This window comes from Lagenorhynchus albirostris, chromosome 17 (assembly GCF_949774975.1).
Source record: "Lagenorhynchus albirostris chromosome 17, mLagAlb1.1, whole genome shotgun sequence".
Classification (NCBI taxonomy): Eukaryota; Metazoa; Chordata; class Mammalia; order Artiodactyla; family Delphinidae; genus Lagenorhynchus; species Lagenorhynchus albirostris.
In genome coordinates, this window is record NC_083111.1 from 1,635,458 (window position 1) to 1,661,364 (window position 25,907).

Here is a 25,907-nt window from a genome sequence, read left to right on the forward strand (position 1 = left end):
TGCATATCTTTTAACCAGCCAGAGCGGGAAATACTGGTCTGTCAGTGAAAGGAGCCGAACAGGTTTTAGGTTCATATAAGGTCTGATAGTAAGTTAAGTATTAGTTCTGTTCTAGTCATCTTTTTCTTTTGTGCAGTTTTCTTTTTTTATTTAAGAAATCAGTAAAATCTCATGTTCCAATGCCAAGTATATAGGATACATTTAAAGTTTTAGCACCTCAATTCTTCTAAAAACAGACCATATCTGTTCTTTTCTAGTTATTATTACATTTCAAAGGGCTTTTCTTTCTATATATCACTGACTATTAAAGATGTACCACACCTGCAATGTATCATCAATGAAACAAAATATAAATTTTAAAAAAAGTACAGAAAGTTATATAAATATTGAAAAAATTAACTCAATGATTTTAAATGCCCTTTAGAAACCTGTATCTCTGCAGAGATCAATGAAATTTAACTTTATCTTGGTTGTTGGGTTAGGCATTTTGCCTGTGTAGGGTGAAAATCATACATCTCAGGTGTACATTTCATGAAATTTTAACACAGCTTGAGGTACATACACTTGGAAAGTGGAACTCTAAATTTGGTGACTGTCATCTCTAGTTGACATTACGAAAATGATTCAGAAAACTGACCAGTGTTGACTGGCATGGTCTTTGTCAAGTGATGAGAGTATTTACTATATAAAATGTTAGTTTTAAGGTTTATTTTTTCTTTCACTCTGTCTGTCATCAACTAAGGCCAAGGAGATATGTAGGACAAATTACAGGATGTGGAAATGATGTTGTGGGAATAAACCAAGAAACAAGTTTTCTTGTTTTTGTTTTTTTTCCATATTTATTGAGATTGCCATGAAGGATTTAAAGGTACCACTGAAGATAGTAAATGTCCATGAAGAGAGAACAGGAGCTGAGTGTGAATAAAATCCATTCACGAGAGCTGCTTTCATTTGACATAAGCACTGACTCTCTTTCTGGGAGTGGAGCCATATGAATTTTGTGCAGGATGGAAATGTTCTTTTCTTTCTGTTCTATTTCCATTTAGAGTGAAACTCAATAATACGATGTTACTTATTTTTACTGAAATGCCACATTTTAACCTAGACAGTTTTTAAACATTAAGAATTTTGCCAAATAAATCACTTTTGTTTAATATTTACATTATTTCAACCCAAACAAAACTCTTATACATGTAATAAATAGAGTTATTTTTTAAATCAAATAAGTATATATTTTCCATTCAAAATACTGGCCACAGAAGTAATATTTGAATTGTGATGGGGGCCATATGTTAAGAGGTTTGACAAAAAAAGAAATTATTTTATAATTCTTATGACACACAAACCAACCAGAAATAAAAACATCAATATTTTTATTTAGAATATTATCCATTCAGCCTGAAGACTTTCCTTTTAGGGTTTTCCATTTTAGGTTTCTCACTACTTACCTCTGACCTTTGCTTTTCTATTTTTAAACTATCTTTCATTCCGTTAACATATTTCAACATGTGATTATTTGTTTATCATTCATTTATTTATTTTAAATAGCAATATTTTATACCAATCCTTTTTCCCTTTACCCTGTCATATGTAAATTGGATGAACTGTGTTTATCCATTTGCACTATTTTCTTTAGATCTGAGAATTAAAATATACATAAGCAACAGTTTAAGAAAGTGTTCTAGCCTAAATGCAAAATTCATATTTTGATGCTGACCATTTATTTATCTATCGATTTAGCAAATCTAGTGACTGGCCCTGGGGTGCAGTGAGGTGGGATCTAGAGGCATGGCATGCACACATGTCCACCTGGTCCCGCCTGTGTCTCTGAGTCACAGTGCATCCCCAGCCCCATCCATGACCAGCCCTGTCCAGGACCCAGCCCCGTCCATGACCTCAGAAAAGAGCAGAGAGGAACTCCGGCCCTCCCTGCTGACCTGACACTCGGCCGTGAGTGGCTTCTGGGGTGTGTGCAGTGTGCTCACTCCTTTCTCAGTCTTCCAGGAATCCTTCCCCTTTACACCATTTTTAGTCTCGTACTGCTTTTTAGAGCCATTCCCGTATCTGCTGTAACTTTGGATCTTTTCTGACAATTGTTTGGGATGCTTCGTGGCTGTTACCATTACTCAGTCTTCCTTGATTCAAACATCCCTCAGAAATCACAAACTTGGGTATTTTTCCCCTTGTATTAGTTTTTGTTTTTGTTTGCATCTCATTAAAACACCAAGCTCTTCTAATTACATTTTTAGATTTCAAAAAAAACATTCTCCAAAAGCTGGACAAAAGAATCACTAAACTTTCCACTTATGATCAACTGTTTTTCTGTGTCCTCAGACTGAAGCTGCTCCTAGAAGCGCTCAGGCTCCTGCATCCACCTGGTTTATATCCTCCTGCATCCACCTGGTTTATATCCTCCTGCATCCACCCGGTTTATATCCTCCTGCATCCACCTGCAGGAATGCCCTCTTCACCTTGATCTGCGCGTGGCCTCTGGCTCTGCTCTACGCGCATCAGTATTCCCGTTGTATTTTCTGGTCCGCTTGTCTGAGCCATCCAGATACTTACCATTTCTAAATATAAATTAATGGTCTCCACAGTACACCCCCAGTAATCACCAAAGTTTCTCATCAAGAGATCTAATAGTCTTGCATTTTTGCCCCATTCTTCTTGTAAGAATTACCATGTAATCACCTTAAAGTAAGCTGCCATCTTGACTCCGTGAGACTTTAATTTTTCTTCTGTGTCTCTTAAAATGCAATACCATCCATTCGCATATTATTAAATCATACCTCCGGTCCTTGTCATTAAAAGAATTACCTTTTAGAGAAAGAGTGTTTTGAATATTATTACTAGAAAAATGTTTTGTGGAGTATTTTTCAAAAGACTCAGCTTTTCTTCCCTAAACAATAAGTTATCCACGTCCATCAGGGAAATGTTTGTGATCAAAGGTGATTTCCATCTGGAATCTTTAACTTTGCAGCAATCAAAGTGAAAGTATAAGTACTATTTCCATTAAAATCTTATCATTTATAAACAATAGTTGCTAATATTTATTAACTGCTCTTGAAGTGCAGATTCTGAGCTAAATACTTTCTATTGTTTCCTCTGGTCTTTAGTGTCCAGAAAGTGGGTAACTGTTGCTGGGCCGCTACAGACAGTGGTTAAGTATTAAGAGGTTAAGTAATTTACCTGTTTGTTGTAAGCGGCAGAGCTGGGCCGCAACCCCCATCAAAGCTGATGACAGAGTCCTTATTCCCAATAAATACGCTCTATAGCTGTCAAGCCTGCACTAAATTATCTCTACGCTCTCTATTTGGAAACACAAATAATGTTTCCTCTCTAAGGTATTCACATTCTGGTTTATTTGAAACTGAAATAAATGGATTGAAATGTCCAGCATCAAGCAAACAATTTCTTAATATCAGGGGTTGGGTATTAATTATATCATATTTACCAAACAAACATATACATCTTCATAGCAGTTGTCATAAATGTCTGTATTTTCATTTATTAGTGATTTCAGGGCAAAAGTCTTTAAATATCAAGTGTTGCTACAAGCACAGGCACATTTGCATTCATTTCCTCATTCTGCCCTGTTCTCATTATTTGAGTCTGATTCTTCTGTTTCCCCCAAAGGTATGTACAGGGTACATACCTTTGCACCACAGAAATAGGAGGGTAATAAGCAGGTAATAAAGCTTAGCTAGAAGAGTGTGCATTAGTTCCAAGAATCAGGTAAAACCACTGATGAATTATCATTTGAAGGATGATTTTTTAACTTAAATAGCTTCTTGAGATGTAATTCACATACCATACAATCTACCCATTTAGAGTGTACAGTTCAATGATTTTTATTATATTCACAGATGTGTGCACCCATCACTACAGTCAGTTTTAGGACATTTTCATCCACTGAGGAGAAAACCCATACCGTCAGCATCCGCCTTCTATACCCCATCCCCGGCTCAGGTCTGAGCAACCAGCCGTCTACTTTCCGCCTCTATAGAATTCCCTACTTTGGATTTCCATTTGAAGGCAATCATGACTTACTGGGAAAGCCAGTAATCTCGCCAGAGCTAGACTGAGTGATTTTGGCAGATAAGCGTGGCATTCAAATGTACAAGGGTATTTGTCCATGTTCTTTCGGATGATATTCCTTTAGGTGCCTCTCCCACACCTGTTGACTGGGCTCTAAACCTTAATTACTGTCTGTTATTATCTGTTCGTAAGTATTTTCCATTCTCTAAATGGATATGTAATGTTGGGGTCTGTGTATCCTTTTCTTTCCAAAGCCCAGAATATGATTGATTGATTGTAATGAAAATATTGAATTGAAAGGATTTATTTGGCAAGATTCCCAGCATTATAAAAACATTCTGGGTTTGATTTAGTGGAATTTCAGAGTCGTACTGGCAAAATCATTGGATAGAGTCATGCACAAAATGCTTTAGATGGGACTTTATATCCTTGTTCCTATCTAGCTATAAAATTAATTATGCTTTGTAGAAAGGCTATCTCAAAACTGAATGGTGTGTGTTTTAATATTTTCTGGGATGCACTCTAGAATGTCACCTCACTTTTTCTAATCTCATTTTACCCTGGATCAACAGAGCTCAAGTAATTCATTTATTCTCTAAACCATGGCCTCAAGCCATACACCCTGACGGGCCTCAGGATAGGTCAAGGAGAAGATGGTAAAGGAAACCTGCCCTGACGTCAGGCCCTTTACATGCTAGAGGGAAAGCAGACATTGACCAGAGTGTCATGTAGAGAAACGTAAGCCCCAGCCATGATCCGGTGCTATAGAAGTAATCACTGCAGGTAAGGAGAAGCTGAGGAAGGAGCCCTTAGGCTGAACTCCTGGATGTGGCCAGAGTGTATACGAGGTTACAAGTAAAGGTAAACCGCTCCCCAGGCAGAGGGGACCGTATATGTAGATGTCCTTGTCAGAATGACGGGGGTCCAGGATAAAGCTTCAGGGGATGCTGAGGGCACATAACAGGGGATGCTAAGGGACTTGGCTTTTATTCTGCGTGTAACATGAAGCCTGTCACCTATCTTGAACGGGGTGAGTCACATTATTTGATTTCTGTCTGGAAAACTTGGAATATCCCCAATTAGGTTCAGAGCTAAATCTAATTTACTTTAATAGAGCTGGACTGCTCTCACATTTTATTCAATAAATGAAGGCACTGTGGTTTTATGTTCCAATTTTATCCCCTGAGTTTTGTCTTAAAGTTAGCTCTCTTAATCAATTAATGAAGTGATCTCCTTAAACTAGCTTAAAAATTCTCTCAGAGCTCCAAATGTCTGATTGAAGAAATAAAGTTAAAAAAAATACCTTTGGACTCAAACCATTCAAATTTCAGGAGAAATTTTACATATAAAAGGAAAATGTTGATAAAATAGGGGCTAGTTGTATCTTATTATTAAAAGAAATTTATAAGTCTCAGGAGTTGAGGGAAGAATGGGATTGCTGAGTTGACTCTCAGAAAATCGATATCTCTAGACCAACCCTGAGGAGAGGTTTCCCACCGTCCCACCATGGTCACCTGCATTAAAAATATGAACACTGAGAAAATCTTTAAATTCAGTAGTGCAAGGACAGAAAACTGTGAGAAGCAAAATCAGTTAAAGGAAAATGCTCTGGTAACAACCACCAACCTGGAGTGACATAAACAGCGTTCTTCTCTGCCCCCAAATATCTGAACCATAATATCTGGATGAGTTTGTTTTCTCTTTCTATCACGTAAAACTTCATCAGTGCTTGATTTATATTAGCTAGCCAGCATCTTATTCTAAGAAATGGAGATGTATTCTTAATTTTTTTCCCAGTTTCCAAGGATCTCTAGAAACTATCTGCAACCGTACACGTTAGATTTCATTGTTCACCGTCTTAGTTTCTCCTTAAGATCATGAGCCTTTTAATGCGCTGTTTTATTCTGTTTGCTAGTATTTTGTTGAGGATTTTTGCATCTATGTTGCTCAGTGATATTGGCCTGTAGTTTTCTTTCTTTGTGACATCTTTGTCTGGTTTTGGTATCAGGGTGTTGGTGGCCTCATAGAATGAGTTTGGGAGTGTTCCTCCCTCTGCTATATTTGAGAAGAGTTTGAGAAGGATAGGTGTTAGCTCTTCTCTAAATGTTTGATAGAATTTGCCTGTGAAGCCATCTGGTCCTGGGCTTTTGTTTGTTGGAAGATTTTTAATCATAGTCTCAATTTCAGTGCTTGTGATTGGTCAGTTTAAATTTTCTATTTCTTCCTGGTTCAGTCTCGAAAGGTTGTGCTTTTCTAAGAATGTGTCCATTTCTTCCAGGTTGTCCATTTTATTGGCATATAGTTGCTTGTAGTAATCTCTCATGATCCTTTGTATTTCTGCAGTGTCAGTTGTTACTTCTCTCTTTTCATTTCTATTCTATTGATTTGAGTCTTCTCCCTTTTTTTCTTGATGAGTCTGGCTAATGGTTTATCAATTTTGTTTATCTTCTCAAAGAACTAGCTTTTAGTTTTATTGATCTTTGCTATCGTTTCCTTCATTTCTTTCTCATTTATTTCTGATCTGATCTTTATGATTCCTTTCCTTCTGCTAACTTTGGGGGTTTTTTTGTTATTCTTTCTCTAATTGCTTTAGGTGTAAGGTTAGGTTGTTTATCTGAGATGTTTCTTGTTTCTTGAGGTAGGATTGTGTTGCTATAAACTTCCATCTTAGAACTGCTTTTGCTGCATCCCATAGGTTTTGGGTCATCGTGTTTTCATTGTCATTTGTTTCTAGGTATTTTTTGATTTCGTCTTTGATTTCATCAGTGATCTGTTGGTTATTTAGTAACGTATTGTTTAGCCTCCATGTGTTGTTTGTATTTTTTACTGTAATTGATATCTGGTCTCATAGTGTTGTGGTCTGAAAATATACTTGATATGATTTCAGTTGTCTTAAATTTACCAAGGCTTGATTTGTGACCTGAGATATGATCTGTCCTGGAGAATGTTCCAGGAGCACTTGAGAAGAAAGTGTATTCTGTTTTTTTTGGATAGGATGTCCTATAAATATCAATTAAGTCCATCTTGTTTAATGTATCATTTAAATCTTGTGTTTCCTTATTAATTTTCATTTTGGATGATCTGTCCATTGGTGAAAGTGGGGTGTTAAAGTCCCCTACTATGACTGTGTTACTGTCTATTTCCCCTTTTATGGCTGTTAGCATTTGCCTTATGTATTGAGATGCTCCTATGTTGGGTGCCTAAATATTTACAATTGTTATATCTTCTTCTTGAATTGATCCCTTGATCATTATGTAGTGTCCTTCTTTGTCTCTTGTAATAGTCTTTATTTTAAAGTCTATTTTGTCTGATATGAGAATTCCTACTCCAGCTTTCTTTTGATTTCCATTTGCATGGAATATCTTTTTCCATCCCCTCACTTTCACTCTGTATGTGTCCCTAGGTCTGAGGTGGGTCTCTTGTAGACAGCATATATATGGTTCTTGTTTTTGTATCCATTCAGCCAATCTATGTCTTTTGAAGGGAGCACTTAATCAATTTACATTTAAGGTAACTATCGATATGTATGTTCCTATTACCATCTTCTTCATTGTTATGGGTTTGTTATTGTAGGTCTTTTCTTTCTCTTGTGTTTCCTGCTAGAGAAGTTCCTATAGCATTTGTTGTAAAGCTGGTTTGGTGGTGCTGAATTCTCTTAGCCTTTGCTTATCTGTAAAGGTTTTAATTTCTCCATCTAATCTGAATGAGATCCTTGCTGGGTAGAGTAATCTTGGTTGTAGGTATTTTCCCTTTCATCACTTTAAATATGTCTTGCCACTCCCTTCTGGCTTGCAGAGTTTCTGCTGAAAGATCAGCTCTTAACCTTATGTGGATTCCCTTGTATGTTATTTGTTGTTTTTCCCTTGCTGCTTTTAATATTTTTTGTTTGTATTTAATTTTTGATAGTTTGATTAATATGTGTCTTGGTGTGTTTCTCCTTGGATTTATCCTGGATGGGATTCTCTGTGCTTCCTGGACTTGACTATTTCCTTTCCCATATTAGGGAAGTTTTCAACTATAATCTCTTCAAATATTTTCTCAGTCCCTTTCTTTTTCTCTTCTTCTTCTGGGAACACTATAATTCAAATGTTGGTGGGTTTAATGTTGTCCCAGGGGTCTCTGAGACTGTCCTCAATTCTTTTCATTCTTTTTTCTTTATTCTTCTCTACGGTAGTTATTCCCACTATTTTATCTTCCAGGTCACTTATCCGTTTTTCTGCCTCAGTTATTCTGCTATTGATTCCTTCTAGGGAATTTTTAATTTCATTTATTGTGTTGTTCATCATTGTTTGTTTGCTTTTTTGTTCTTCTAGGTCCTTGTTAAATGTTTTTTGTATTTTCTCCATTCTGTTTCCAAGGTTTTGGATTATCTTCACTATCATTACTCTGAATTCTTTTTCAGGTAGACTGCCTATTTCCTCTTCATTTGTTTGGTCTGGTGGGTGTTTACCTTGCTCTTTCATCTGCTGTGTGTTTCTCTGTCTTTTTATTTTGCTGAATTTACTGAGTTTGGGGTTTCCTTTTCACAGGCCGCAGGTCCGTAGTTCCCTTTGTTTTTGGTGTCTGCCTCCAGTGGCTAAGGTTGGTTCAGTGGGTTGTGTAGGCTCCTGGTGGAGGGGATTCATGCCTGTGTTCTGGTGGATGAGGCTGGATCTTGTCTTTCTGGTGGGCAGGACCACATCTGCTGGTGTGTTTTGGGGTGTCTGTGACCTTATTATGATTTTAAGCAGCCTCTCTGCTAATGGGACGGGTTGTGTTCCTGTCTTGTCGGTTGTTTGGCACAGGGTGTCCAGCACTGTACCTTGCTGGTTGTTGAATGGAACTGGGTCTTAGCATTGGGATGGAGATCTCTAGGAGAGCTTTCGCCATTTTTATTTTGTGGAGCTGGGAGGTCTCTGGTGGACCAATGTCCTGAACTCGACTCTCCCATCTCAGAGGCACAGGCCTGAGACCCGGCCGTAGCACCAAGACCCTGTCAGCCACGTGGCTCAGAAGAAAAGGGAGAAAAAAAAGAAAGAAAGAAAGAGAGAAAGAGAGAGAGAGAGAGAGAGAGAGAGAGAGAGAGAGAGAGAGGAAGGAAGAGAGAGAGAAAGGAAAAAATAAAATAAAAAGAAATAAAGTTATTAAAATAATTTTTTTAATTATTTAAAATTAAAAAGTAATAAAAGAAAGAAAGAAGAGAGCAACCAAACCAAAACAAAAATCCACCAATGATAACAAGCACTAAAAACTATATTAAAAAAAATCAAACAGAACCCTAGGACAAAGGTAAAAGCAAAGCTATACAGACAAAATCACAGAAAGAAGCATACACACAGACACACTCACAAAAAGTGAAAACTGAAAAAAAAAAATATAAAAGGAAGAGAGCAGCCAAATCAATAAAGAAATCTACCAATGATAAGAAGCTGTAAATACTAAACTAAGATAAACATAAACCCAGAAACAAATCAGATGCAAAAAGAAAACCCCAAGTCTACAGTTGCTCCCAAAGTCCACCTCCTCAGTTTGGGCTGATTCGCTGTCTATTCAGGTATTCAACATATGCAGGTACATCAAGTTGATTGTAGAATTTAATCCGCTGCTCCTGAGGCTGCTGGGAGGGATTTCCCTTTCTCTTCTTCGTTCGCACAGCTCCCGGGGCTCAGCTTTGGATTTGGACCCGCCTCTGCGTGTAGGTCGCCGGAGGGCGTCTGTTCTTCGCTCAGACAGGACCGGGTTGAAGCAGCCGCTGATTCGGGGGCGCTGGCTCACTCAGGCCGGGGGGAGGGAAGGGCACAGAGTGCGGGGCGGGCCTGCGGCGGCAGAGGCCGGCGTGACGTTGCCCCAGCCTGAGGCGCGCCGTGCATTCTCCCGGGGAAGTTGTCCCTGGGTCCCGGGACCCTGGCAGTGGCGGCCTGCACAGGCTCCCCGGAAGGGGGGTGTGGACAGTGACCTGTGCTCGCACACAGGCTTCTTGGTGGCGGCAGCAGCAGCCTTAGCGTCTCATGCCCGTCTCTGGGGTCCGCGCTGTTAGCCGTGGCTCGCGCCCATCTCTGGAGCTCGTTTAGGTGGTGCTCTGAATCCCCTCTCCCTGCGCACCCCAAAACAATGGTCTCTTGCCTCTTCGGCAGGTCCAGGCTTTTCCCCAGACTCCCTCCCGGCTAGCTGTGGTGCACTAATCCCTTGCAGGCTGTGTTCACGCCGCCAACCCCAGTCCTCTCCCTGGGATCCGACCGAAGCCCGAGCCTCAGCTCCCAGCCCCGCCCGCCCCGGCGGGTGAGCAGACAGGCCTCTCGGGCTGGTGAGTGCCGGTCGGCACTGATCCTCTGTGCGGGCATCTCTCCACTTTGCCCTCCGCGCCCCTGCTGCTGCGCTTTCCTCTGCGGCTCCGAAGGTCCCCCCTCTGCCACCCGCAGTCTCCACCAGTGGAGGGGCTTCTAGTGTGTGGAAACCTTTTCCTCCTTCACGGCACCCTCCCAGAGGTGCAGGTCCCGTCCCTATTCTTTTGTCTCTGTTTTTTCTTTTTTCTTTTGCCCTCCCCAGGTATGTGGGGAGTTTCTTGCCTTTTGGGAAGTCTGAGGTCTTCTGCCAGCATTCAGTAGGTGTTCTGTAGGAGTTGTTCCACATGTAGATGTATTTTTGATGTATTTGTGGGGAGGAAGGTGATCTCCACGTCTTACTCCTCTGTGGTCTTGAAGGTCTCCCTCTGAAAAGTACTTTAAAGAATGAACAATTTTACAGGACTTCCCTGGTGGTCCAGTGGTTAAGATTTGCCTTCCAATGCAGGGGGTGTGGGTTCAATCCCTAGTCAGGGAGCTAAGATCCCACATGCCTCGGGGCCCAAAGCACAAAACACAAAACAGAAGCAGTATTGTAACAAATCCAATAAAGACTTTAAAAATGGTCCACATCAAAAAAATCTTTAAAACATTGTTTAAAAAAAAAAGAATGAACAATTTTAGGTCTGGAAAAGTTTTAGACTTCATTTATTCATTCACTCAACAAACATTTCAAAGCTTAAAAAAGAATCATTATTCCAGGCACTGACATTACATCAATGCAGGAAACAAATAACCAAAATAAATAAATAAATAAATGTGTTGTGCTTGTGGAACTTGCTTTGTGGTTAGGAGAAAGAAAACACATAATGTATGTAGGAAAGGTGTGAGATTGTAGTAGGCAAGAAGCTAATAAGTATAAGGGGGAAAGATAAAACAGAATGCAGGGGTTGGGAACTTGGGACCCTGACTGGTAAACATGAAGGGCTTGGATTCTGCTCCAGGTTTACTGTGCTAGCAAAGCACTCCTTTTGTACTGCACCCTCAGTCCCAGTCCTGTGCTTTGATCACATGAGAGGTTGTCTTGGACAGGATCAAGGCTTGTTATGGACACAAACACAAATGCAATAGCAGAATCAGAAGCCAAGGAAGCTTATGCCAGAGACCTTCTGCACAAACTTAGTGAGGGTGGGTGGGTGAATGTCAGGTTGGTGGGAAATGGTGAGAACAGGAGATTCAGGGGTGGGTTTGAATTTCACCCTGGGTAAGACAGTTTTCAGTATTTTATTTATCACGTCTCTTCTTAATATCCCAGAAGTAGAAAGGACTACTTGCCAAGAAAAGCTTGAAAGCCACTGCTGTTCTCTACAACTACTGCCTATCTTATATTTAAATATATTGACAACTCAGTGCTAAAAATGGACATTCATGGGAAAAAATGTCTGTTCTAAAATAATTTTTGTCCTTGAAGGAAAAAAGGCTTAGGAGGTTTACTTATTCTGAAGCTACAGAAACCCCATGGAAATTTAGATTATCTTTTCAACTACCCATGTTAAAAGTGCTGTACTTGTTTTCTACATGAAATCTTATTCTTTGATGCACTTACTTGAGTTTTCAACTATTGCTTTCAACTTTCTCAAATCTGTTATATAAAAACCATAAGTTTGTGCAGTTACTTCAGGGATTTATTTTATTTCCGTCCACATAAGTTTAGCTTACTTATTTTTCTTTATTTTTTTCTATCTTATTTGGTCAATTAGACAAAGCACTGTTGCCATATTCTTGTCAGTTTACTGTATTCTGTTAATTGTTTAGTATGCACTTTCACACAAAGAGGAATATAATGACCCTTCCCCATCAGGCATATACACAGTCTGTTTTGTTGTACCAGTTTGTGTATGTAGTCTTTCCAGCCATGCAGCATCCAAAGGGGCCCTTGCTTGGTCCCCAGCATAGAACAACTCAGCCAGATAATGGAAATACATCATTATCTACTGTTTGGAACCCTAAGTATGAATTTCTACAATGGGCAGCACTGCTACACATTGGAGGAAATGCCTTCTTAAGGGATCACCAATCTTAATTTTAAAAATTGACATTTTCAAAGTCAACTGCTATTAATTATTGCATGTCACAGAGAAATTCTAAACAGATAAGTTTCTTGGGAGGACAGTCTATTTGGTAGAAAAATTCCAGGGGTCTATTTTAATTCTATTTGGTGTCTATTCACATGCTGTTCATAACTTGTATAGTTTCCTAACTAAAGGCTGTGTATTTAATTTTTGAGATTAAAAAGCACGATATATGATTTTCTCTTTTCAGGGGGGAGCGGAACATAACATTCCAGTTGTCATTTCAAAAATCTCCAAGGAGCAAAGAGGTAAAGTGTTAAGAGGGCTGTCCTGTGAGTCCCTGTCACTGAGGGAAAAGACAATAGTTAGAATCATAAATTCGTATATGGGACTGACCAGCCGGGGTCCCATGACCAGGCAACAGGTGACGGTTCTGACTGCCGAGTCCAAGTCCTTTACCCGCCCGGCGGGCAGGGAGGGAAGACAGTAGAGCAGGTGGCTGTGTGTGAGCCAGAGACTGCATGACTGCACAGTGTCTCATTAACAAGGAAGCGTAGAAACGGCTCTGATGCTTGCAAGTCTCATCAGTTACAGGCAACTCCAGTTATATATATATTTTTTTTTCAGTTTTCATACGCAATTTAACTCAGCCCTTCATAAGAAATTTCATCCAGGAAAAACTCTGAGGATGTAAACCAACTGTTACAATGACCGAAATCACTGAGACAGCCTAGTGTTTAAAAAGAAACGGGGAGCTGGTTCCATTGCTGATGGAGTGAATGTCTAGCTCTAAACGTTTTCATAGATGCCTTAATGCTCTCATAAGAACATGAGAACATTTAGTCCTCCATCCAGAAGTGTGGCCAATTTCTGGCAACTAAGATCTGAAATGATAGAATGAAATGGAACTATCACAGCATGTGTTCCAATTCAGCTCATGTTTCAATCATAGGAGTTGAATCGTGATTGTTTTTGCATTTCTATTACCTGTGGATCTTTTAAGATGCTACCCATATAAAACATTTCATTTTTTCCCTTTTATCAGCTTTGACTTTATTTAATTAAAAACTCTTTCATCTGTGTGAAAGAAGTAGACGATGCCTAATCAATTGTCCTCCTCCATTCACAGCTGAGCTCTCAGGACTGCTCTTTATTGGGGACGCAATTCTGCAGGTATACACCTTACCATTATTTTCCACGTGCAACCAAAACATAAGGTCAATTCACAATATACCACATGAAGCCGTGTCTCTCTTTCCATTGCAGATAAACGGGATTAATGTGAGGAAATGCAGACATGAAGAAGTGGTGAGTTTTCTTTACTTTTTCCTAATATCATAATTTTCCCCATGTGCAAATGAGGATTTAGGGCATTGCTAAAAACTTTTCATTTTATTCATTAGGAAATAGGACGTTGGTCCAGTGTGCTGTCAGACTTTCGGATAATCTCTTACTTGGTGTTTGGGTTTTTTTTTGTATATTAGAAACAGATCAGTAAGTATCACTAAGAAGAAAATGTAATTCAAAGAAATACAGCTGTTTGCTATGTTTTCCAGTTTTTCAGTTACTTCCTACTAGTCCGTGCCCACTAAGTGCATCTCTAGGTGAAATATATCTCTAAATCTTTGCAAATGTTTAGAAGCTTATAAACAAAAAAATTTATGTTTGTAAAATTTCATCTAGTAGCTGGGGCAATGGGAAGAGCATGTAAAGACCGTGTGTGTGTGTGTGTGAGAGAGAGAGAGAGACAGAGAGAGAGACAGAGAGACAGAGACAGAGACGACATTTAGAGACACTTCATCTCAAGGTTCACAGGTTCAGCTCACTAGACAGCTACACAGAAAGATCAGCAGTGTTTACTGTGGTATTTTCTTGGATGTTGGTAATGTGCAGATTTGAAGCCCGGCTTCAGATCCTTTAATTCACTCAGCTTATGTGACCCAGGAATTTGTATGTTAACAACGGGCCCAGCAGTTTCACTGTCAGCGGCCTCTAATCTACACCTTGGGAGAAGCTGGAAGGTTGAGCAGCTTCTGTGGAGCTGAGGGAGGACATAAAAAATGATGCAGAAAAGTGATGCAGGCCGGTGTCAGGCGTTTGGGAAATGTTTTTCACAGCTAATTTAATAACATTCATAGAACCTTCACTGAATCCCCATATCAGCTCACAAGGGAAAGGAGAGAGGAGAAAATACGCCTAAAGGTTTGTACTCAGGGGTCAAACAAAATGAAAATACCGTAAACCTTCGGCTTCTTGCGGCTCCAGTTCACTTGGTTTGTGAAGACGTTGCCCTGCTACAATTTGGAGAAAACTCTTCTGATATATTTACATATTTCAGGCCTCAAAGAGGCAACTCCGAGCATCTGAAAAGCCCCAGCTCCACAAGCAGAGCTGTTGGAGAGCGTTCTCTGTGGGACAGGCAAGGTGCGTCCATATTCATCGCTCGGTTTTTCTCTCAAAAATCCTACTTGATTTTTGAAAAATCAGCCCGTGGTGAGCCTTGCATAAAATATACGTACTTCAAATCTCAGGCTTATGTCAAATAGGTACAGGGAAAAGCAATATTTGAGAACAGAGTTTTAGACAAATGAGAAGCAGCACATCACAGACTACTCGGTTCTGAATATACACAGATTTCAAATACAGCCCTGTAAGCAAAGATATTTTAACTTTAGTCTTTTTTCAAAAGTACAACGTGATTTTAAATTCATTGTCCAGGGAGCAAAAACAAGTGCATTCTTTTCCAAAACCGCACACTGTTCCATGGAGTCCTGTTTGCACTTTGCCCTTCAGAGGCAAGCAGCAGGCTTGCACTTACTGTGATGAGGCTTTGATTAAACAGATCCACGCGGCATGAAAGATGAGAATGCGCTAATCACGCCACTTCCCAATGGTGTTCCTTCTGTTTCAAAGAGGGATTTAAGATTGTATCACAAATTGCACGTGGCCCTTCACAACAAACTTTTACTCTTTTGAGAGGTTTAACCATAACAGCTTTGAAGTGTAGGTAGTGATATTCTTATTTGCTTCCAATCTTTCACTTTGCAGCAGTGATTAGGTGCTTTTGTCTTCACTGCTAATTATCTAAGCAAACAGACTGACTTACACCTCAGTGGGACTGAGATATTAATTAAATGTTTAAGAAGGGACTTACATGGGCAGAAAAGGTCGCCGCAAGCTCAGAGGTGCGGATGGTTTTTTAAGTACCATGCTGACGGACCACATTCCTCATTCCAGGTCAGGGCCCCCAGAGGCCAAATTCAGAAAGCAGCCTCGGAAGGTATGACGATAGGCTGTTTGTGCCTGTGACTTTCTCTTATTCGCCTACACTATTCACTGCCACTGTTAGAAGTCTGCGTCATTCGCAGATGCCGTCAAGGGTGTGTAGCCGTAGCTTCCGTGCTGGAGCTAGCCACAGGCTTGATCTGTGTGGCCGGGGATCCCTGCTCCCCGCTTGGGCACTCAGTGGACTGTTGTTAACGGATTCTTTAGCTAAATAACTGGAATTAGGTCATCACAGCACCTGCATCTGTATGTTTCTCATGTCTGGGTGTGCGATCATCAATTCTGGGCTTCACCCACACCACCCCGGCCATTCTTCTTGCTAGAAGATTGCTAAGGAAGAAAAGCTACCAGTTTCCTGACCAAGAAAGATTAGAGCAGGTGCCAGCTTTGAGAGCGAAAAAGAGTTTCATCTGTTTTTTGTTTTTATGGTCTTATTGATAGAAAACATTAGATAATTAGAACTGCAAATAACCATCACCCTGATGCTGAATTTGTGACTTTGAACCAAACTCTAAAATTGTGTAACTTTTACAGGAGCAGAATGAATAGCTTTAACTTACATAAGTTAAGTTACATACTTTAACTTATGTAAGTTAAAATGATATATTCATGCAATGAAAACAAATTTTGATAAAAGGAATAAAAAATGTAGTTTAATAACATTTTAGTTGTTATGATATATGCTTAACTTAATTCAAAATTTCCATTGGAATTTTCTTTTTTAGCTTAGATGAATCAGAAAATAAAATTACAAGAGTTACATTATCTCATCTGAAAATGAGGCATTATTTTGTATATTGGAACCATTTCAGAGATTTTATGAGTCATCAGGGAACATATTTAGATGCGATTTGGGAACATAAAGCATTTGAGATCTTGGCAAAATGCTTAAACTGTCATTGAGTAACATATCATGTTTCACCTAACTGCTAACAATTCTCAATTGGTTTTCAGTTTGGAAATATGTTTTGAGGTCTAATGGATTAAGATTTTCCTCCAGAATTCTGACTGCAGTGGACTCTTTTTCTTTGAATTAACTACCACAGAGGAAAGCCATACATGAAATCACTTGACTTTTAATATTTCCCACCGGTTTGGGAAGGGTGTTAAATGTTGTTTATTGTATCTCTGATTTTAAAAAGTAATCAAATATCTAGAACTTGCCTAATTTACATCCTTAGATTCTCATTAACACCCTTAGGAGTTCCTTCTCTGCTGGACCCACAGGTCTGTCCCCTAATTAGGCTATGCATAGAGACAGCACAGGTGACAAGTTCCTTAACTGCGTGCTCTTTACTCCTGGCTACCGATTCCCATCACATCCCTATTTGTTGTCTTACACACACTAAAGACCCGCTTCGCAGCGCCCTCGATAATGAGACAAAGCCAGGCCAGATAAACCCTTCCTTAGTGGAGCACGAGCCAGTTCCCACCCAGAGGAATCGGCAGGGAGGACACACAGCAGAAAGCCCAGGTGGACCCTGTTACAGAGAAGAGGAAGTGACCGGCGGGTAGAGACAGGCGTGTGGACATCACCACACCCCAGCAAAGACGCTTCGCAGTCACTCTCCTGCCCCGCAGATCAGAGTGAGGAGGGGAAGTGTGTGTCATCCAGGTTCTGCAGTTCTCACAGAGCTGACATTTTACTTTCAGAATGATCAGACAGAAAGGCAAGGAGAAGAAAGTGTCTGCGGATGGAAATGTGAACACTAAGTTAGCATTTGTGTTATAGGTATTTTCCAGCTGTCTGATGGTCATAAAGGGCCTGCATTTCTCTGACTCTCATTTTTTATGTGAAAGATGAAGCGTTTGAACTCGATCACTCTTGGTGTGTTTGGCAGCCCACTCATGAGACAGTGCCTGGAGACGTGTGTGTTTTTTCTCTTTTTCAATTTTAATAGACTTTATCTTTTAGAAGCCTTTTAGGTTTACAAAATAATTGTGCAGAAAGTTTTCTCCCCATCTTGTCTCACACAGAGTATCCCCTCTTACTAAGATCACAGGCTGCTGTCGACATTTCTTACAGTTGGTGAACCCCTACTGATGCATCACTTGTTTTTTTAACATCTTTATTGGAGTATAATTGCTTTACAATGGTGTGTTAGTTTCTGCTGTGTAACAAAGTGAACCAGCTATACATATACATATACCCCCGTATCCCTTCCCTCTTGCGTCTCCCTTCCACCCTCTCTATCCCACCCCTCTAGGCGGACACAAAGCACCTAGCTGATCTCCCTGTGCTATGCGGCTGCTTCCCACTAGCTATCGATTTTACACGTGGTAGTGTATATAAGTCCATGCCACTCTCTCACTTCGTCCCAGCTTGTCCTTCCCCCTCCCCATGTCTTTAGGTCCATTCTCTACATCTACGTCTTTATTCCCATCTTGTCCCTAGCTTCTTCAGAACCTTTTTTTTTTTTTTTTAGATTCCATATATGTGTTAGCCTACGGTATTTGTTTTTCTCTTTCTGACTTACTTCACTCTGTATGACAGTCTCTAGGTCCATCCACCTCACTACAAATAACTCAATTTCGTTTCTTTTTATGGCTGAGTAATATTCCATTGTATATATGTGCCATATCTTCTTTATCCATTCATCTGTTGATGGACACTTAGGTTGCTTCCATGTCCTGACTATTGTAAATAGAGCTGCAGTGAACATTGTGGTACCTGACTCTTTTTGAATTATGGTTTTCTCAGGGTATATGCCCAGTAGTGGGATTGCTGGGTCGTATGGTAATTCTATTTTTAGTTTCCACACCCAGTTTTCCCCATTATTAACATCCCACATTGTTACATTACATTTCTTACAAGGAATAAACCAGTACTGATACATTATTATTAACAAAAGTCTATACTTTATTCAAATTTCTTTAGTTTTTACCTAATACTTCTTTTCCTGTCCCAGGATCACATCTGGATTACACATCACATGTAATTATGTCTCCTTTGGCTCCTCTGGGCTGTAATAGTTTCTAGGACTTCTTTTTTGATAACTGTTACACTTTTGAGGGGGACTGGTCAGGTATTTTGCAGGCTGAATCTCGATTTGGAATTTTCCGATTTTTTTTGTGATTAGACTGGGCTTATGTGTGTTGGGAGGAAGATGACAGAGGCACAGTGCTGGTCTTATCATGTCTTATCACGTGTACCTGCCGTCATGACTGCATCACCAGCACCTGGATGAGGAAGAGTCTGCCAGGTTTCTTTTTTTTTGCAGTACGCGGGCCTCTCACTGTTGTGGCCTCTCCCGTTGCAGAGCACAGGCTCCGGACGCGCAAGCTCCGGACGGGCCCAGCCGCTCCGCGGCATGTGGGATCTTCCAGGACCAGGGCACGAACCCGTGTCCCCTGCATCGGCAGGCGGACTCTCAACCACTGCGCCACCAGGGAAGCCCGTCTGCCAGGTTTCTTACTCTGTGGTTCTTGTTCCCTTTCCATGCTGTGCTCCTTGGAAGGAGCTCCTACGGGAATATGCTCTACCTCCACAGGGGTGGACTCTCTGCATACATTCCCTGGAATTCTGCTACGTAGGAGATTTGTCTGTTTACCTCAATTTTTCAGATTTCTTCAGTCATTTTGACAGATCAGTGTGGATTGTGGATACTTCTTTTATACTCTGGGCTGTAAGCTCTTCCAGTTGGTTTTAGTGTTGCTTTGAAAAGTCCTTGAGATTTTTTTTTTTTTTTTTGGAGCACTTTCTCAGTTTCTGGTGCTAAGAGGTGTTTCAGGCTCATCTTGTACATTTCCTGCCAGTCCAAGAATCAGCAATTCCTCCCAGAGGCCCTGCTTCGCTTTGTTAGAGAATCTTTGAGAAACTACATTCTGGGAGCTGGTGTGCTCATTGCTTGTGGAGTAGCTGTGTCTTCTAGGCCCCTCAGCTCACAGAACAGGAGGGGTGTGTGTGTGTGTGTGTGTGTGTGTGTGTGTGTGTACTGAATTGCTCACATACCTACTCTGTACCTACATTAAGCTAAACGTGAGTTTACGTGGCTGCCGCTAAGGGAACCCGTCATCACACAGACAGTCCTAGCCTCCTCCCCTTGCTTATGTGTAGCCTCCCACCAACAGATGCTACACCATCTGCCATCTGCTTGTTTAACTGTTCTAATCCAGTACGTACGTACAGCAGGATCAGGACAGTTAATCCACTCCCTTGTGGGAAGACTTGACTAGGTAGAGGATTGACGTACTGTTCTTTTTTGCCTTTAGTCTTGCAGATTTCATTAACTTCCAGATTCACTTAGGTCAGTTCCACTTTCCTAAGCCCTTCAGTGAGGTGGTTTCCGGTGTTTGTAATACATTCAGACTCTCTTGTCATATCCTGCATTCAATTGTGATATCCCTTAACCTCCAAAATGATTTCTTTTAAAGATTTGCACACATTAAGGCTCACTCACCTTTTAGCTGCAAATTCTACAGGTTTTGACAAGTGCATAGTACCATGTAGCCACCATTATGGTGTCCTACAGAAGAGTGTCACTGCCCTAAGAAAATCCTCTTCAGCTATTTCCTCCCCACATCATGGTCCTCTACAAATGACCATTTCACTGTCTGTATAGTTTTGCCTTTATCAGAATGTCATATAATTGAAATCGTAGAGAATGTAGCCTTTTCAGAATGGCTTCTTTCACTTAGCAACGTGCATTTAAGAATGATTCATGTCTTTTAGCTCTTGATAATTTATTTCTTTTTGAGCACTGAATAATATTTCATGGTCCAGACAATGGAATATTAAGCAACTTCACTACAGTTTTTTTTAAAAATCTATTTACCTATTGAAGGACATTGTGCTTACTTCCAGTTCATGGTGATTATGAATAAAGCTGTTGTAAATATTTGCAGGCAGGTTTTTGCATGGACATAAGTTTTAAATAAATTGAGTATAACTTAGGAGGTGTATTGCTGAATTATATGGTAAGATCATAGTTAGTTTACAAGAAGCTGCCAACCTGTCTCCCAAAACGGCAGTACCATTTTGCACATCCACTAGCAATAAAGGAGAGTTCCCGTTGCTCTGCATCCTTACCAGCAATTGGTACTTTCAGTTTTGTGGATTTGAACCACGTGTACAGTGGTATCTCATTGCTATTTTAATTTACAATTCCTTAATGACAGATGACGTTGGGCATATGTTCATATGCTTATTTTCCCTCTTTGTATTTTCTTTGGTGATGTCTATTCACATACCTTGCCCATTTTTAAATTCAGTTCTTTGTTTTCATATTGTTGAACTTAACAAAGTTCTTTATATATATATTGGAGATAGCTCCTCGTTTGTATTGGCTACCACATCAAATATATGTTTTAAAAATATTTTCTCCCTCTCTGTGGATGGGTTGCCTTTTAATTTTCTTTAAAATTATACTTTGCAGAACAGAACTTTTTTTTTCTCTTTATTAATTTTATTTATTTATTTATTTTGACTGTGTTGGGTCTTCTTTGCTGTGTGCGGGCTTTCTCTAGCTGCGGTGAGCGGGGGCTACTCTTCGTTGCGGTGCACGGGCCTCTCATTGAGGTGGCTTCTCTTGTTGCGGAGCACAGGCTCCAATAGTTGCAGCACACGGGCTTCATTAGTTGTGGCACATGGACCTAGTTTCTCCACGGCATGTGGGATCTTCCCGGACCAGGGCTTGAACCCGTGTTCCCTGCACTGGCAGGCAGATTCTTAACCACTGCGCTACCAGGGAAGCCCAGAACAGAACTTTTTAATTGTAATAAAGTCCAACGCATGAATTATTTCATGGCCATAAAGATGGCTTTATTTCCTTAAGTCAATGTAACTTTAGTTTTTCATTATTGTCATATTGCAGTAGCCTGGACTTCCAGCATAACTTGAATATTCATTGTGAGAAAGTATGTCCTTTCCTTGTTCCTGGTCTCAGTGGGAACGGGTCTGGTTTCTCATCATTAAGTGTGATATTAGCTGTGGATGTTTTGTAGACGTTCTTTATCAAGTTGAAGATGTTCCCCTATATTCCTACTTTGCAGGCAGTTTTAATCATGGATGTATGTTGAGTTCTTTCAAGTGCTTTTTCTGCATCATTTGATATGACCATACTTGTTTTGTTCTTTAAACATTTGATGCATAGATTACATTGATTGAATTTACAATATTGAATCATCCTTGCTTAACTGGAATAAGCCCACCTGGTTGTGATATATATAATCCCTTTTATACATTGCTGAGTTTGATGTGCTAGTAACTTTTTGAAGGTCATTGCATAAATTCTGATAAGATATATTGGTCTTAATTTTGTTTTTCTGTAATGTTTTTAAAATCGTTTTTGGTATTAGGATAATGCTGGCATCAAAGAATGACTTAGAAAGTGTTGCCTCTGCCTCTATATCCTAGACAAGACTGTGGAGGATTGGTTCCGTTCCTTCATTAAATATGTGACAGAACACACCAGGAAAACTTTCTAGTTTAGGTGGTTTTTTTGGTTCAATTTATTTAATACATATAGGCCATTTCAGAATATCGATTTCTCCTTGTGTGAGTTTTAGTAGTTGTGTCTTTCAAAGAATTGATCCATGTCACCGAGGTTATCAAAGCTGTGGGCATAGAGTTGTTTGTAGTATTCTACTATGAGCCTTTTCTTAATGTCCATGGGATCAATTGTGATGACCCCTCTTTCATTTCCAATATTGGTAATTTGTATCTTCTCTATTTCTTGATTAATCTGGTTAGAGGTTTATCAATTTTTATTTATCACTTCAAAGGGCAGGTGTTTAGTGTCATTGACTTTTCTCTGTTGTTTTTGTTTGTTTTCCATTTCACTAATTTCCTGTGTGACTTTATTATTTGTTTTCTTCTTTGTGCTTTGGGCTTTGACTGCTCCACTTTTTCTATTTCCTATAGTAGAAGCTTAGATCATTGACTTTAATCATCTTTTTGAATATATGCATTTAATGGCATAAATTTTTCTCTAAGCACAGCTTCCCACAAATTTTGAAGAGTTCTATTTCATTTTTATTTAGTTCAAAGTATTTGTAAATTTCTCTCCAAACTTCTTCTTTGACTCCTGTGTTATGTAGAAAGGTATTCTCCAACTATTTGGGGGACTTTCAAGCTATCTTTCTGGTACTGACTGCTAGTTTTAATTCCTTGTTGTCTGGGGGCATAATTTGTATGATTTGTATTCTTTTTGATTTGTTAAGTTTTGTGTCTGGCCTAGAATCTGGTCTATCTTTGTGAATTTTCCATATAAGCGTGGGAGGAATATGCATTTTGCTGTTTTTGGACAGAGTGTTCTGCAAAAGATAGGAGTCCCTCCTTATCTGCGGTTTCACTTTACTTGGCATCAGTGACCCAAGGTCAACCACAGTCCAAAAATATTAACTAAAAGATTCCAGAAATAAGCAATTCCTAGGTTTTCAACCACGTGTCATTCTGAGGACGATGATGAAATCTCGCTATGTCAGCTCCGTCCTCATAGGACGGGAATCCTCCCTCCATCCGTGTTCCACTTCAGTCACTCCGCAGTCGCGGGGGTAGCAGGCCGACTCCCGGGGTCACAGTTCTTGTGGTCAGGCGACCTTTCTCCTACGTAGTAATGGCCCAAAGGGCACGAAGAATGATGCTGGCAGTTCGGATACGCCGAAGAGAAGCTGTGAAGTGCTTCCTTTAGGTGAAAAGGTGAAAGTTCTCAACCTCATAGAGGGCGGTAAGGACTCTCCCACTCGTGAACCTGTGAAGAGGGAAAAGGAAACGTGTGCTCCCTGTGCCGCTGCGTCTGGAGCTGCACAAGTTACAGTCAGTGTGTGATGAGTGCCTAGTTAGGATGGAAAAGGCTTTACATTTGCACAGGAAGATATTTTGAAAGAGAGAGGCCACGGTCGCCTAACTTTTATGGCAGGATATTGTTCTAGTTGTTCTATTTTATTATTAGTTACCGTTGACAGTCGCTTACTGTGCCTCCTTTATAAATTCAGCTTTATCACAGGTGTGTATGTACAGGAAAAGACATCGTATATACAGGGTTCGGTACCACCCAGGGTGTCAAGCATCCCCTGGGGGGCTTGGAACGTGTCCCTTGGGGATAAGGGAGGGCTGCTGTGAGCCAGTTTGAAGGATAGCGCTGTTTACTTCACCTGTGTCCTCACCGAATCGCTGCCCGTCTGAACTCACAATTCTTGAAAGAGTGCTGTTGAGGTCCACAGCTCCAGTAGTGGAGATGTCCGTTTCTCCTTTCGGTTCTATCAGTTTTGGCCTCACATGTTTTGATATTTTGTTGTTAGGTGTTTAGCATGACTACATATCATTGGAGATTCTACCATTTTATTACTATTTATTTCCTCACTTTAACCTGGATAACTTTTCTTGTTCTCAAGTCTGCTTTGTGTGTAGTTGATATGTCTCCTCCAGCTATGTTGGTCAGCGTTAGCAAAATACATTTTTCTATATGCCTTTACCTTAAACCTATCAGTCTTCATATTAAAATGTTGCAATGTTTTTTGTAGAACCTAGAGTTGGGTCTTTTATATCCCATTGACAATTTCTGTTTTATAATTGATATATTTAGACCATTCAAATATAAAGTAATTACTGATAAACCGAATTAATATCCACCAGGTTTAAAACACTTTTCTATTTGTTGCATATTTGCTCTTTGTTTCTCCCATCACCACCCTAATTCTTTTTTGACTTCCTTGGTTTAAATTAAGCTTTTTATGTAAAAGGGTCCATTATATCTCTTATCTTATTGTACCAATTATACTTTAAAAAACAATTAGTGTTTGACTTAGAGTTTCCAATGTATATTTTGAATGAATCCACACGCACTTTCAAAGAGCCCTGTACTGCTTCTTGCATAACTCACGTACCTAATAACAGAATATTCCTGATTTATCTTTCTCATATATTATGGACATTGTTGTCATTCATAGCACTTACCTGTGTTCTTCAATAAAACCATACATTGTTACTATTATTATTTTAAACTAAAACTTGTTTCCAATCAAGCAAGAATAAGAAAAATAAAATATTTTACTTTCATTTATTCCTTCAGCTCTTGCTTTCCTTATGTTGATCTGAGTGTTGACATATTTTCCTAAACCCTAAAGAAATTCTTATAACACTTCTTGCAGTACAGGGCTTCTGGTAAGGCACTCTCTGTAGCTGTGTATCTGATAACATTTTTTATTTCTCCACTTTAGAAGAATAATTTCACAGGATATAGAATTCTGAGTGTATGCTTTTCTATTTCAACACGTTGAATATTTCACTTCACTCTCTTCTTGATTTCAAGATTTCTGATGAGAAGTCAGCTGTAATCCTAATCCATGTTCCACTATAGGTAAATTTTCCCCCAACTCAATGGCTTATTTCAGAACTTTTTCTTTGTCTTTGATTTTCTGCAGTTTGAGTTTCTGTAGTAAGTACCCAAGAGAAATAGCATATAGCCACACAAAAACCTGTACACAAGTGTTCAGGGCAGCACAATTCATAGTAGCCAAAAAGCAGAAACAACACATTAACTGATGATGGGTGAACAAAATGTGGTATATCCACGTAATGGAATGTTATTTGATAATAAAAAGAATAACTACTGATACAGGGTAAAACATGGATGAACCCTGGAAAACACGCTAAGTAAAAGAAGCTGTTCACAAAAGACCACATATTGAGTGATTTCATTTGCATGAAATATCCAGGTAGGCAGATCCATAGAGACAGAAAGTACATTAGTGGTTGCCTAGGGCTGGGGCAAGGGGGTCATGGGAAGTGAGTGTTGATGGGTTCAGGGTCTCTTTCAGGTTGGCAGAAAATGTTCTAAAATAAGATCGTGGTGATGGTTACATAGCTCTATATATATCCTAAAAACCACTGAGCTGTCTATTTTAAATTGGTGAAATTCATGATGTGTGAATAATTTATCAATAAAAATGTCAGATTAAAAAATACATTTTTCAAAAAAAATACATTTTTCAGAAGTCATTGAGTATGGTTTAAATGTGGTTTTAACATTTTACTTCATTTCATTTAACTTTTTGTGGTAAAATAAAAGGCAAATAAAGAAAACCACATACAACAAATGTATAGCTTAGTGAAAATTTTTGAGGCAAATAGCCTTTTAATCATTTCTATGCCAAGAGGTAGAATTTCGTCCACCTCCCAGAAGGCCACTGTGTACTTTAATCACAGCCTTCCAAATGAAACCACTAGCCTAAATTTCATATTCATCAGTTACTCGAATGATTTTTATTATATCTCCACACAGTATTGTTTCATTTTGCTTGTTTCTAAAAC

General features: G+C 39.6%; 1 protein-coding gene across 2 annotated transcripts in view; it reads left to right on the forward strand.

Annotated features, from left to right (window-relative positions):
- Positions 1–25,907, forward strand: part of SNTG1 (syntrophin gamma 1) — a 202,667-nt gene that overhangs the window by 29,331 nt on the left and 147,429 nt on the right. For both annotated transcript variants that reach the window (XM_060128054.1, XM_060128055.1), the window contains exons 4-6: positions 12,621–12,678; positions 13,500–13,543; positions 13,637–13,678. In XM_060128054.1, the coding sequence (XP_059984037.1) occupies positions 12,621–12,678; positions 13,500–13,543; positions 13,637–13,678 (144 nt within the window). The remainder of the gene's footprint in view (positions 1–12,620; positions 12,679–13,499; positions 13,544–13,636; positions 13,679–25,907) is intronic.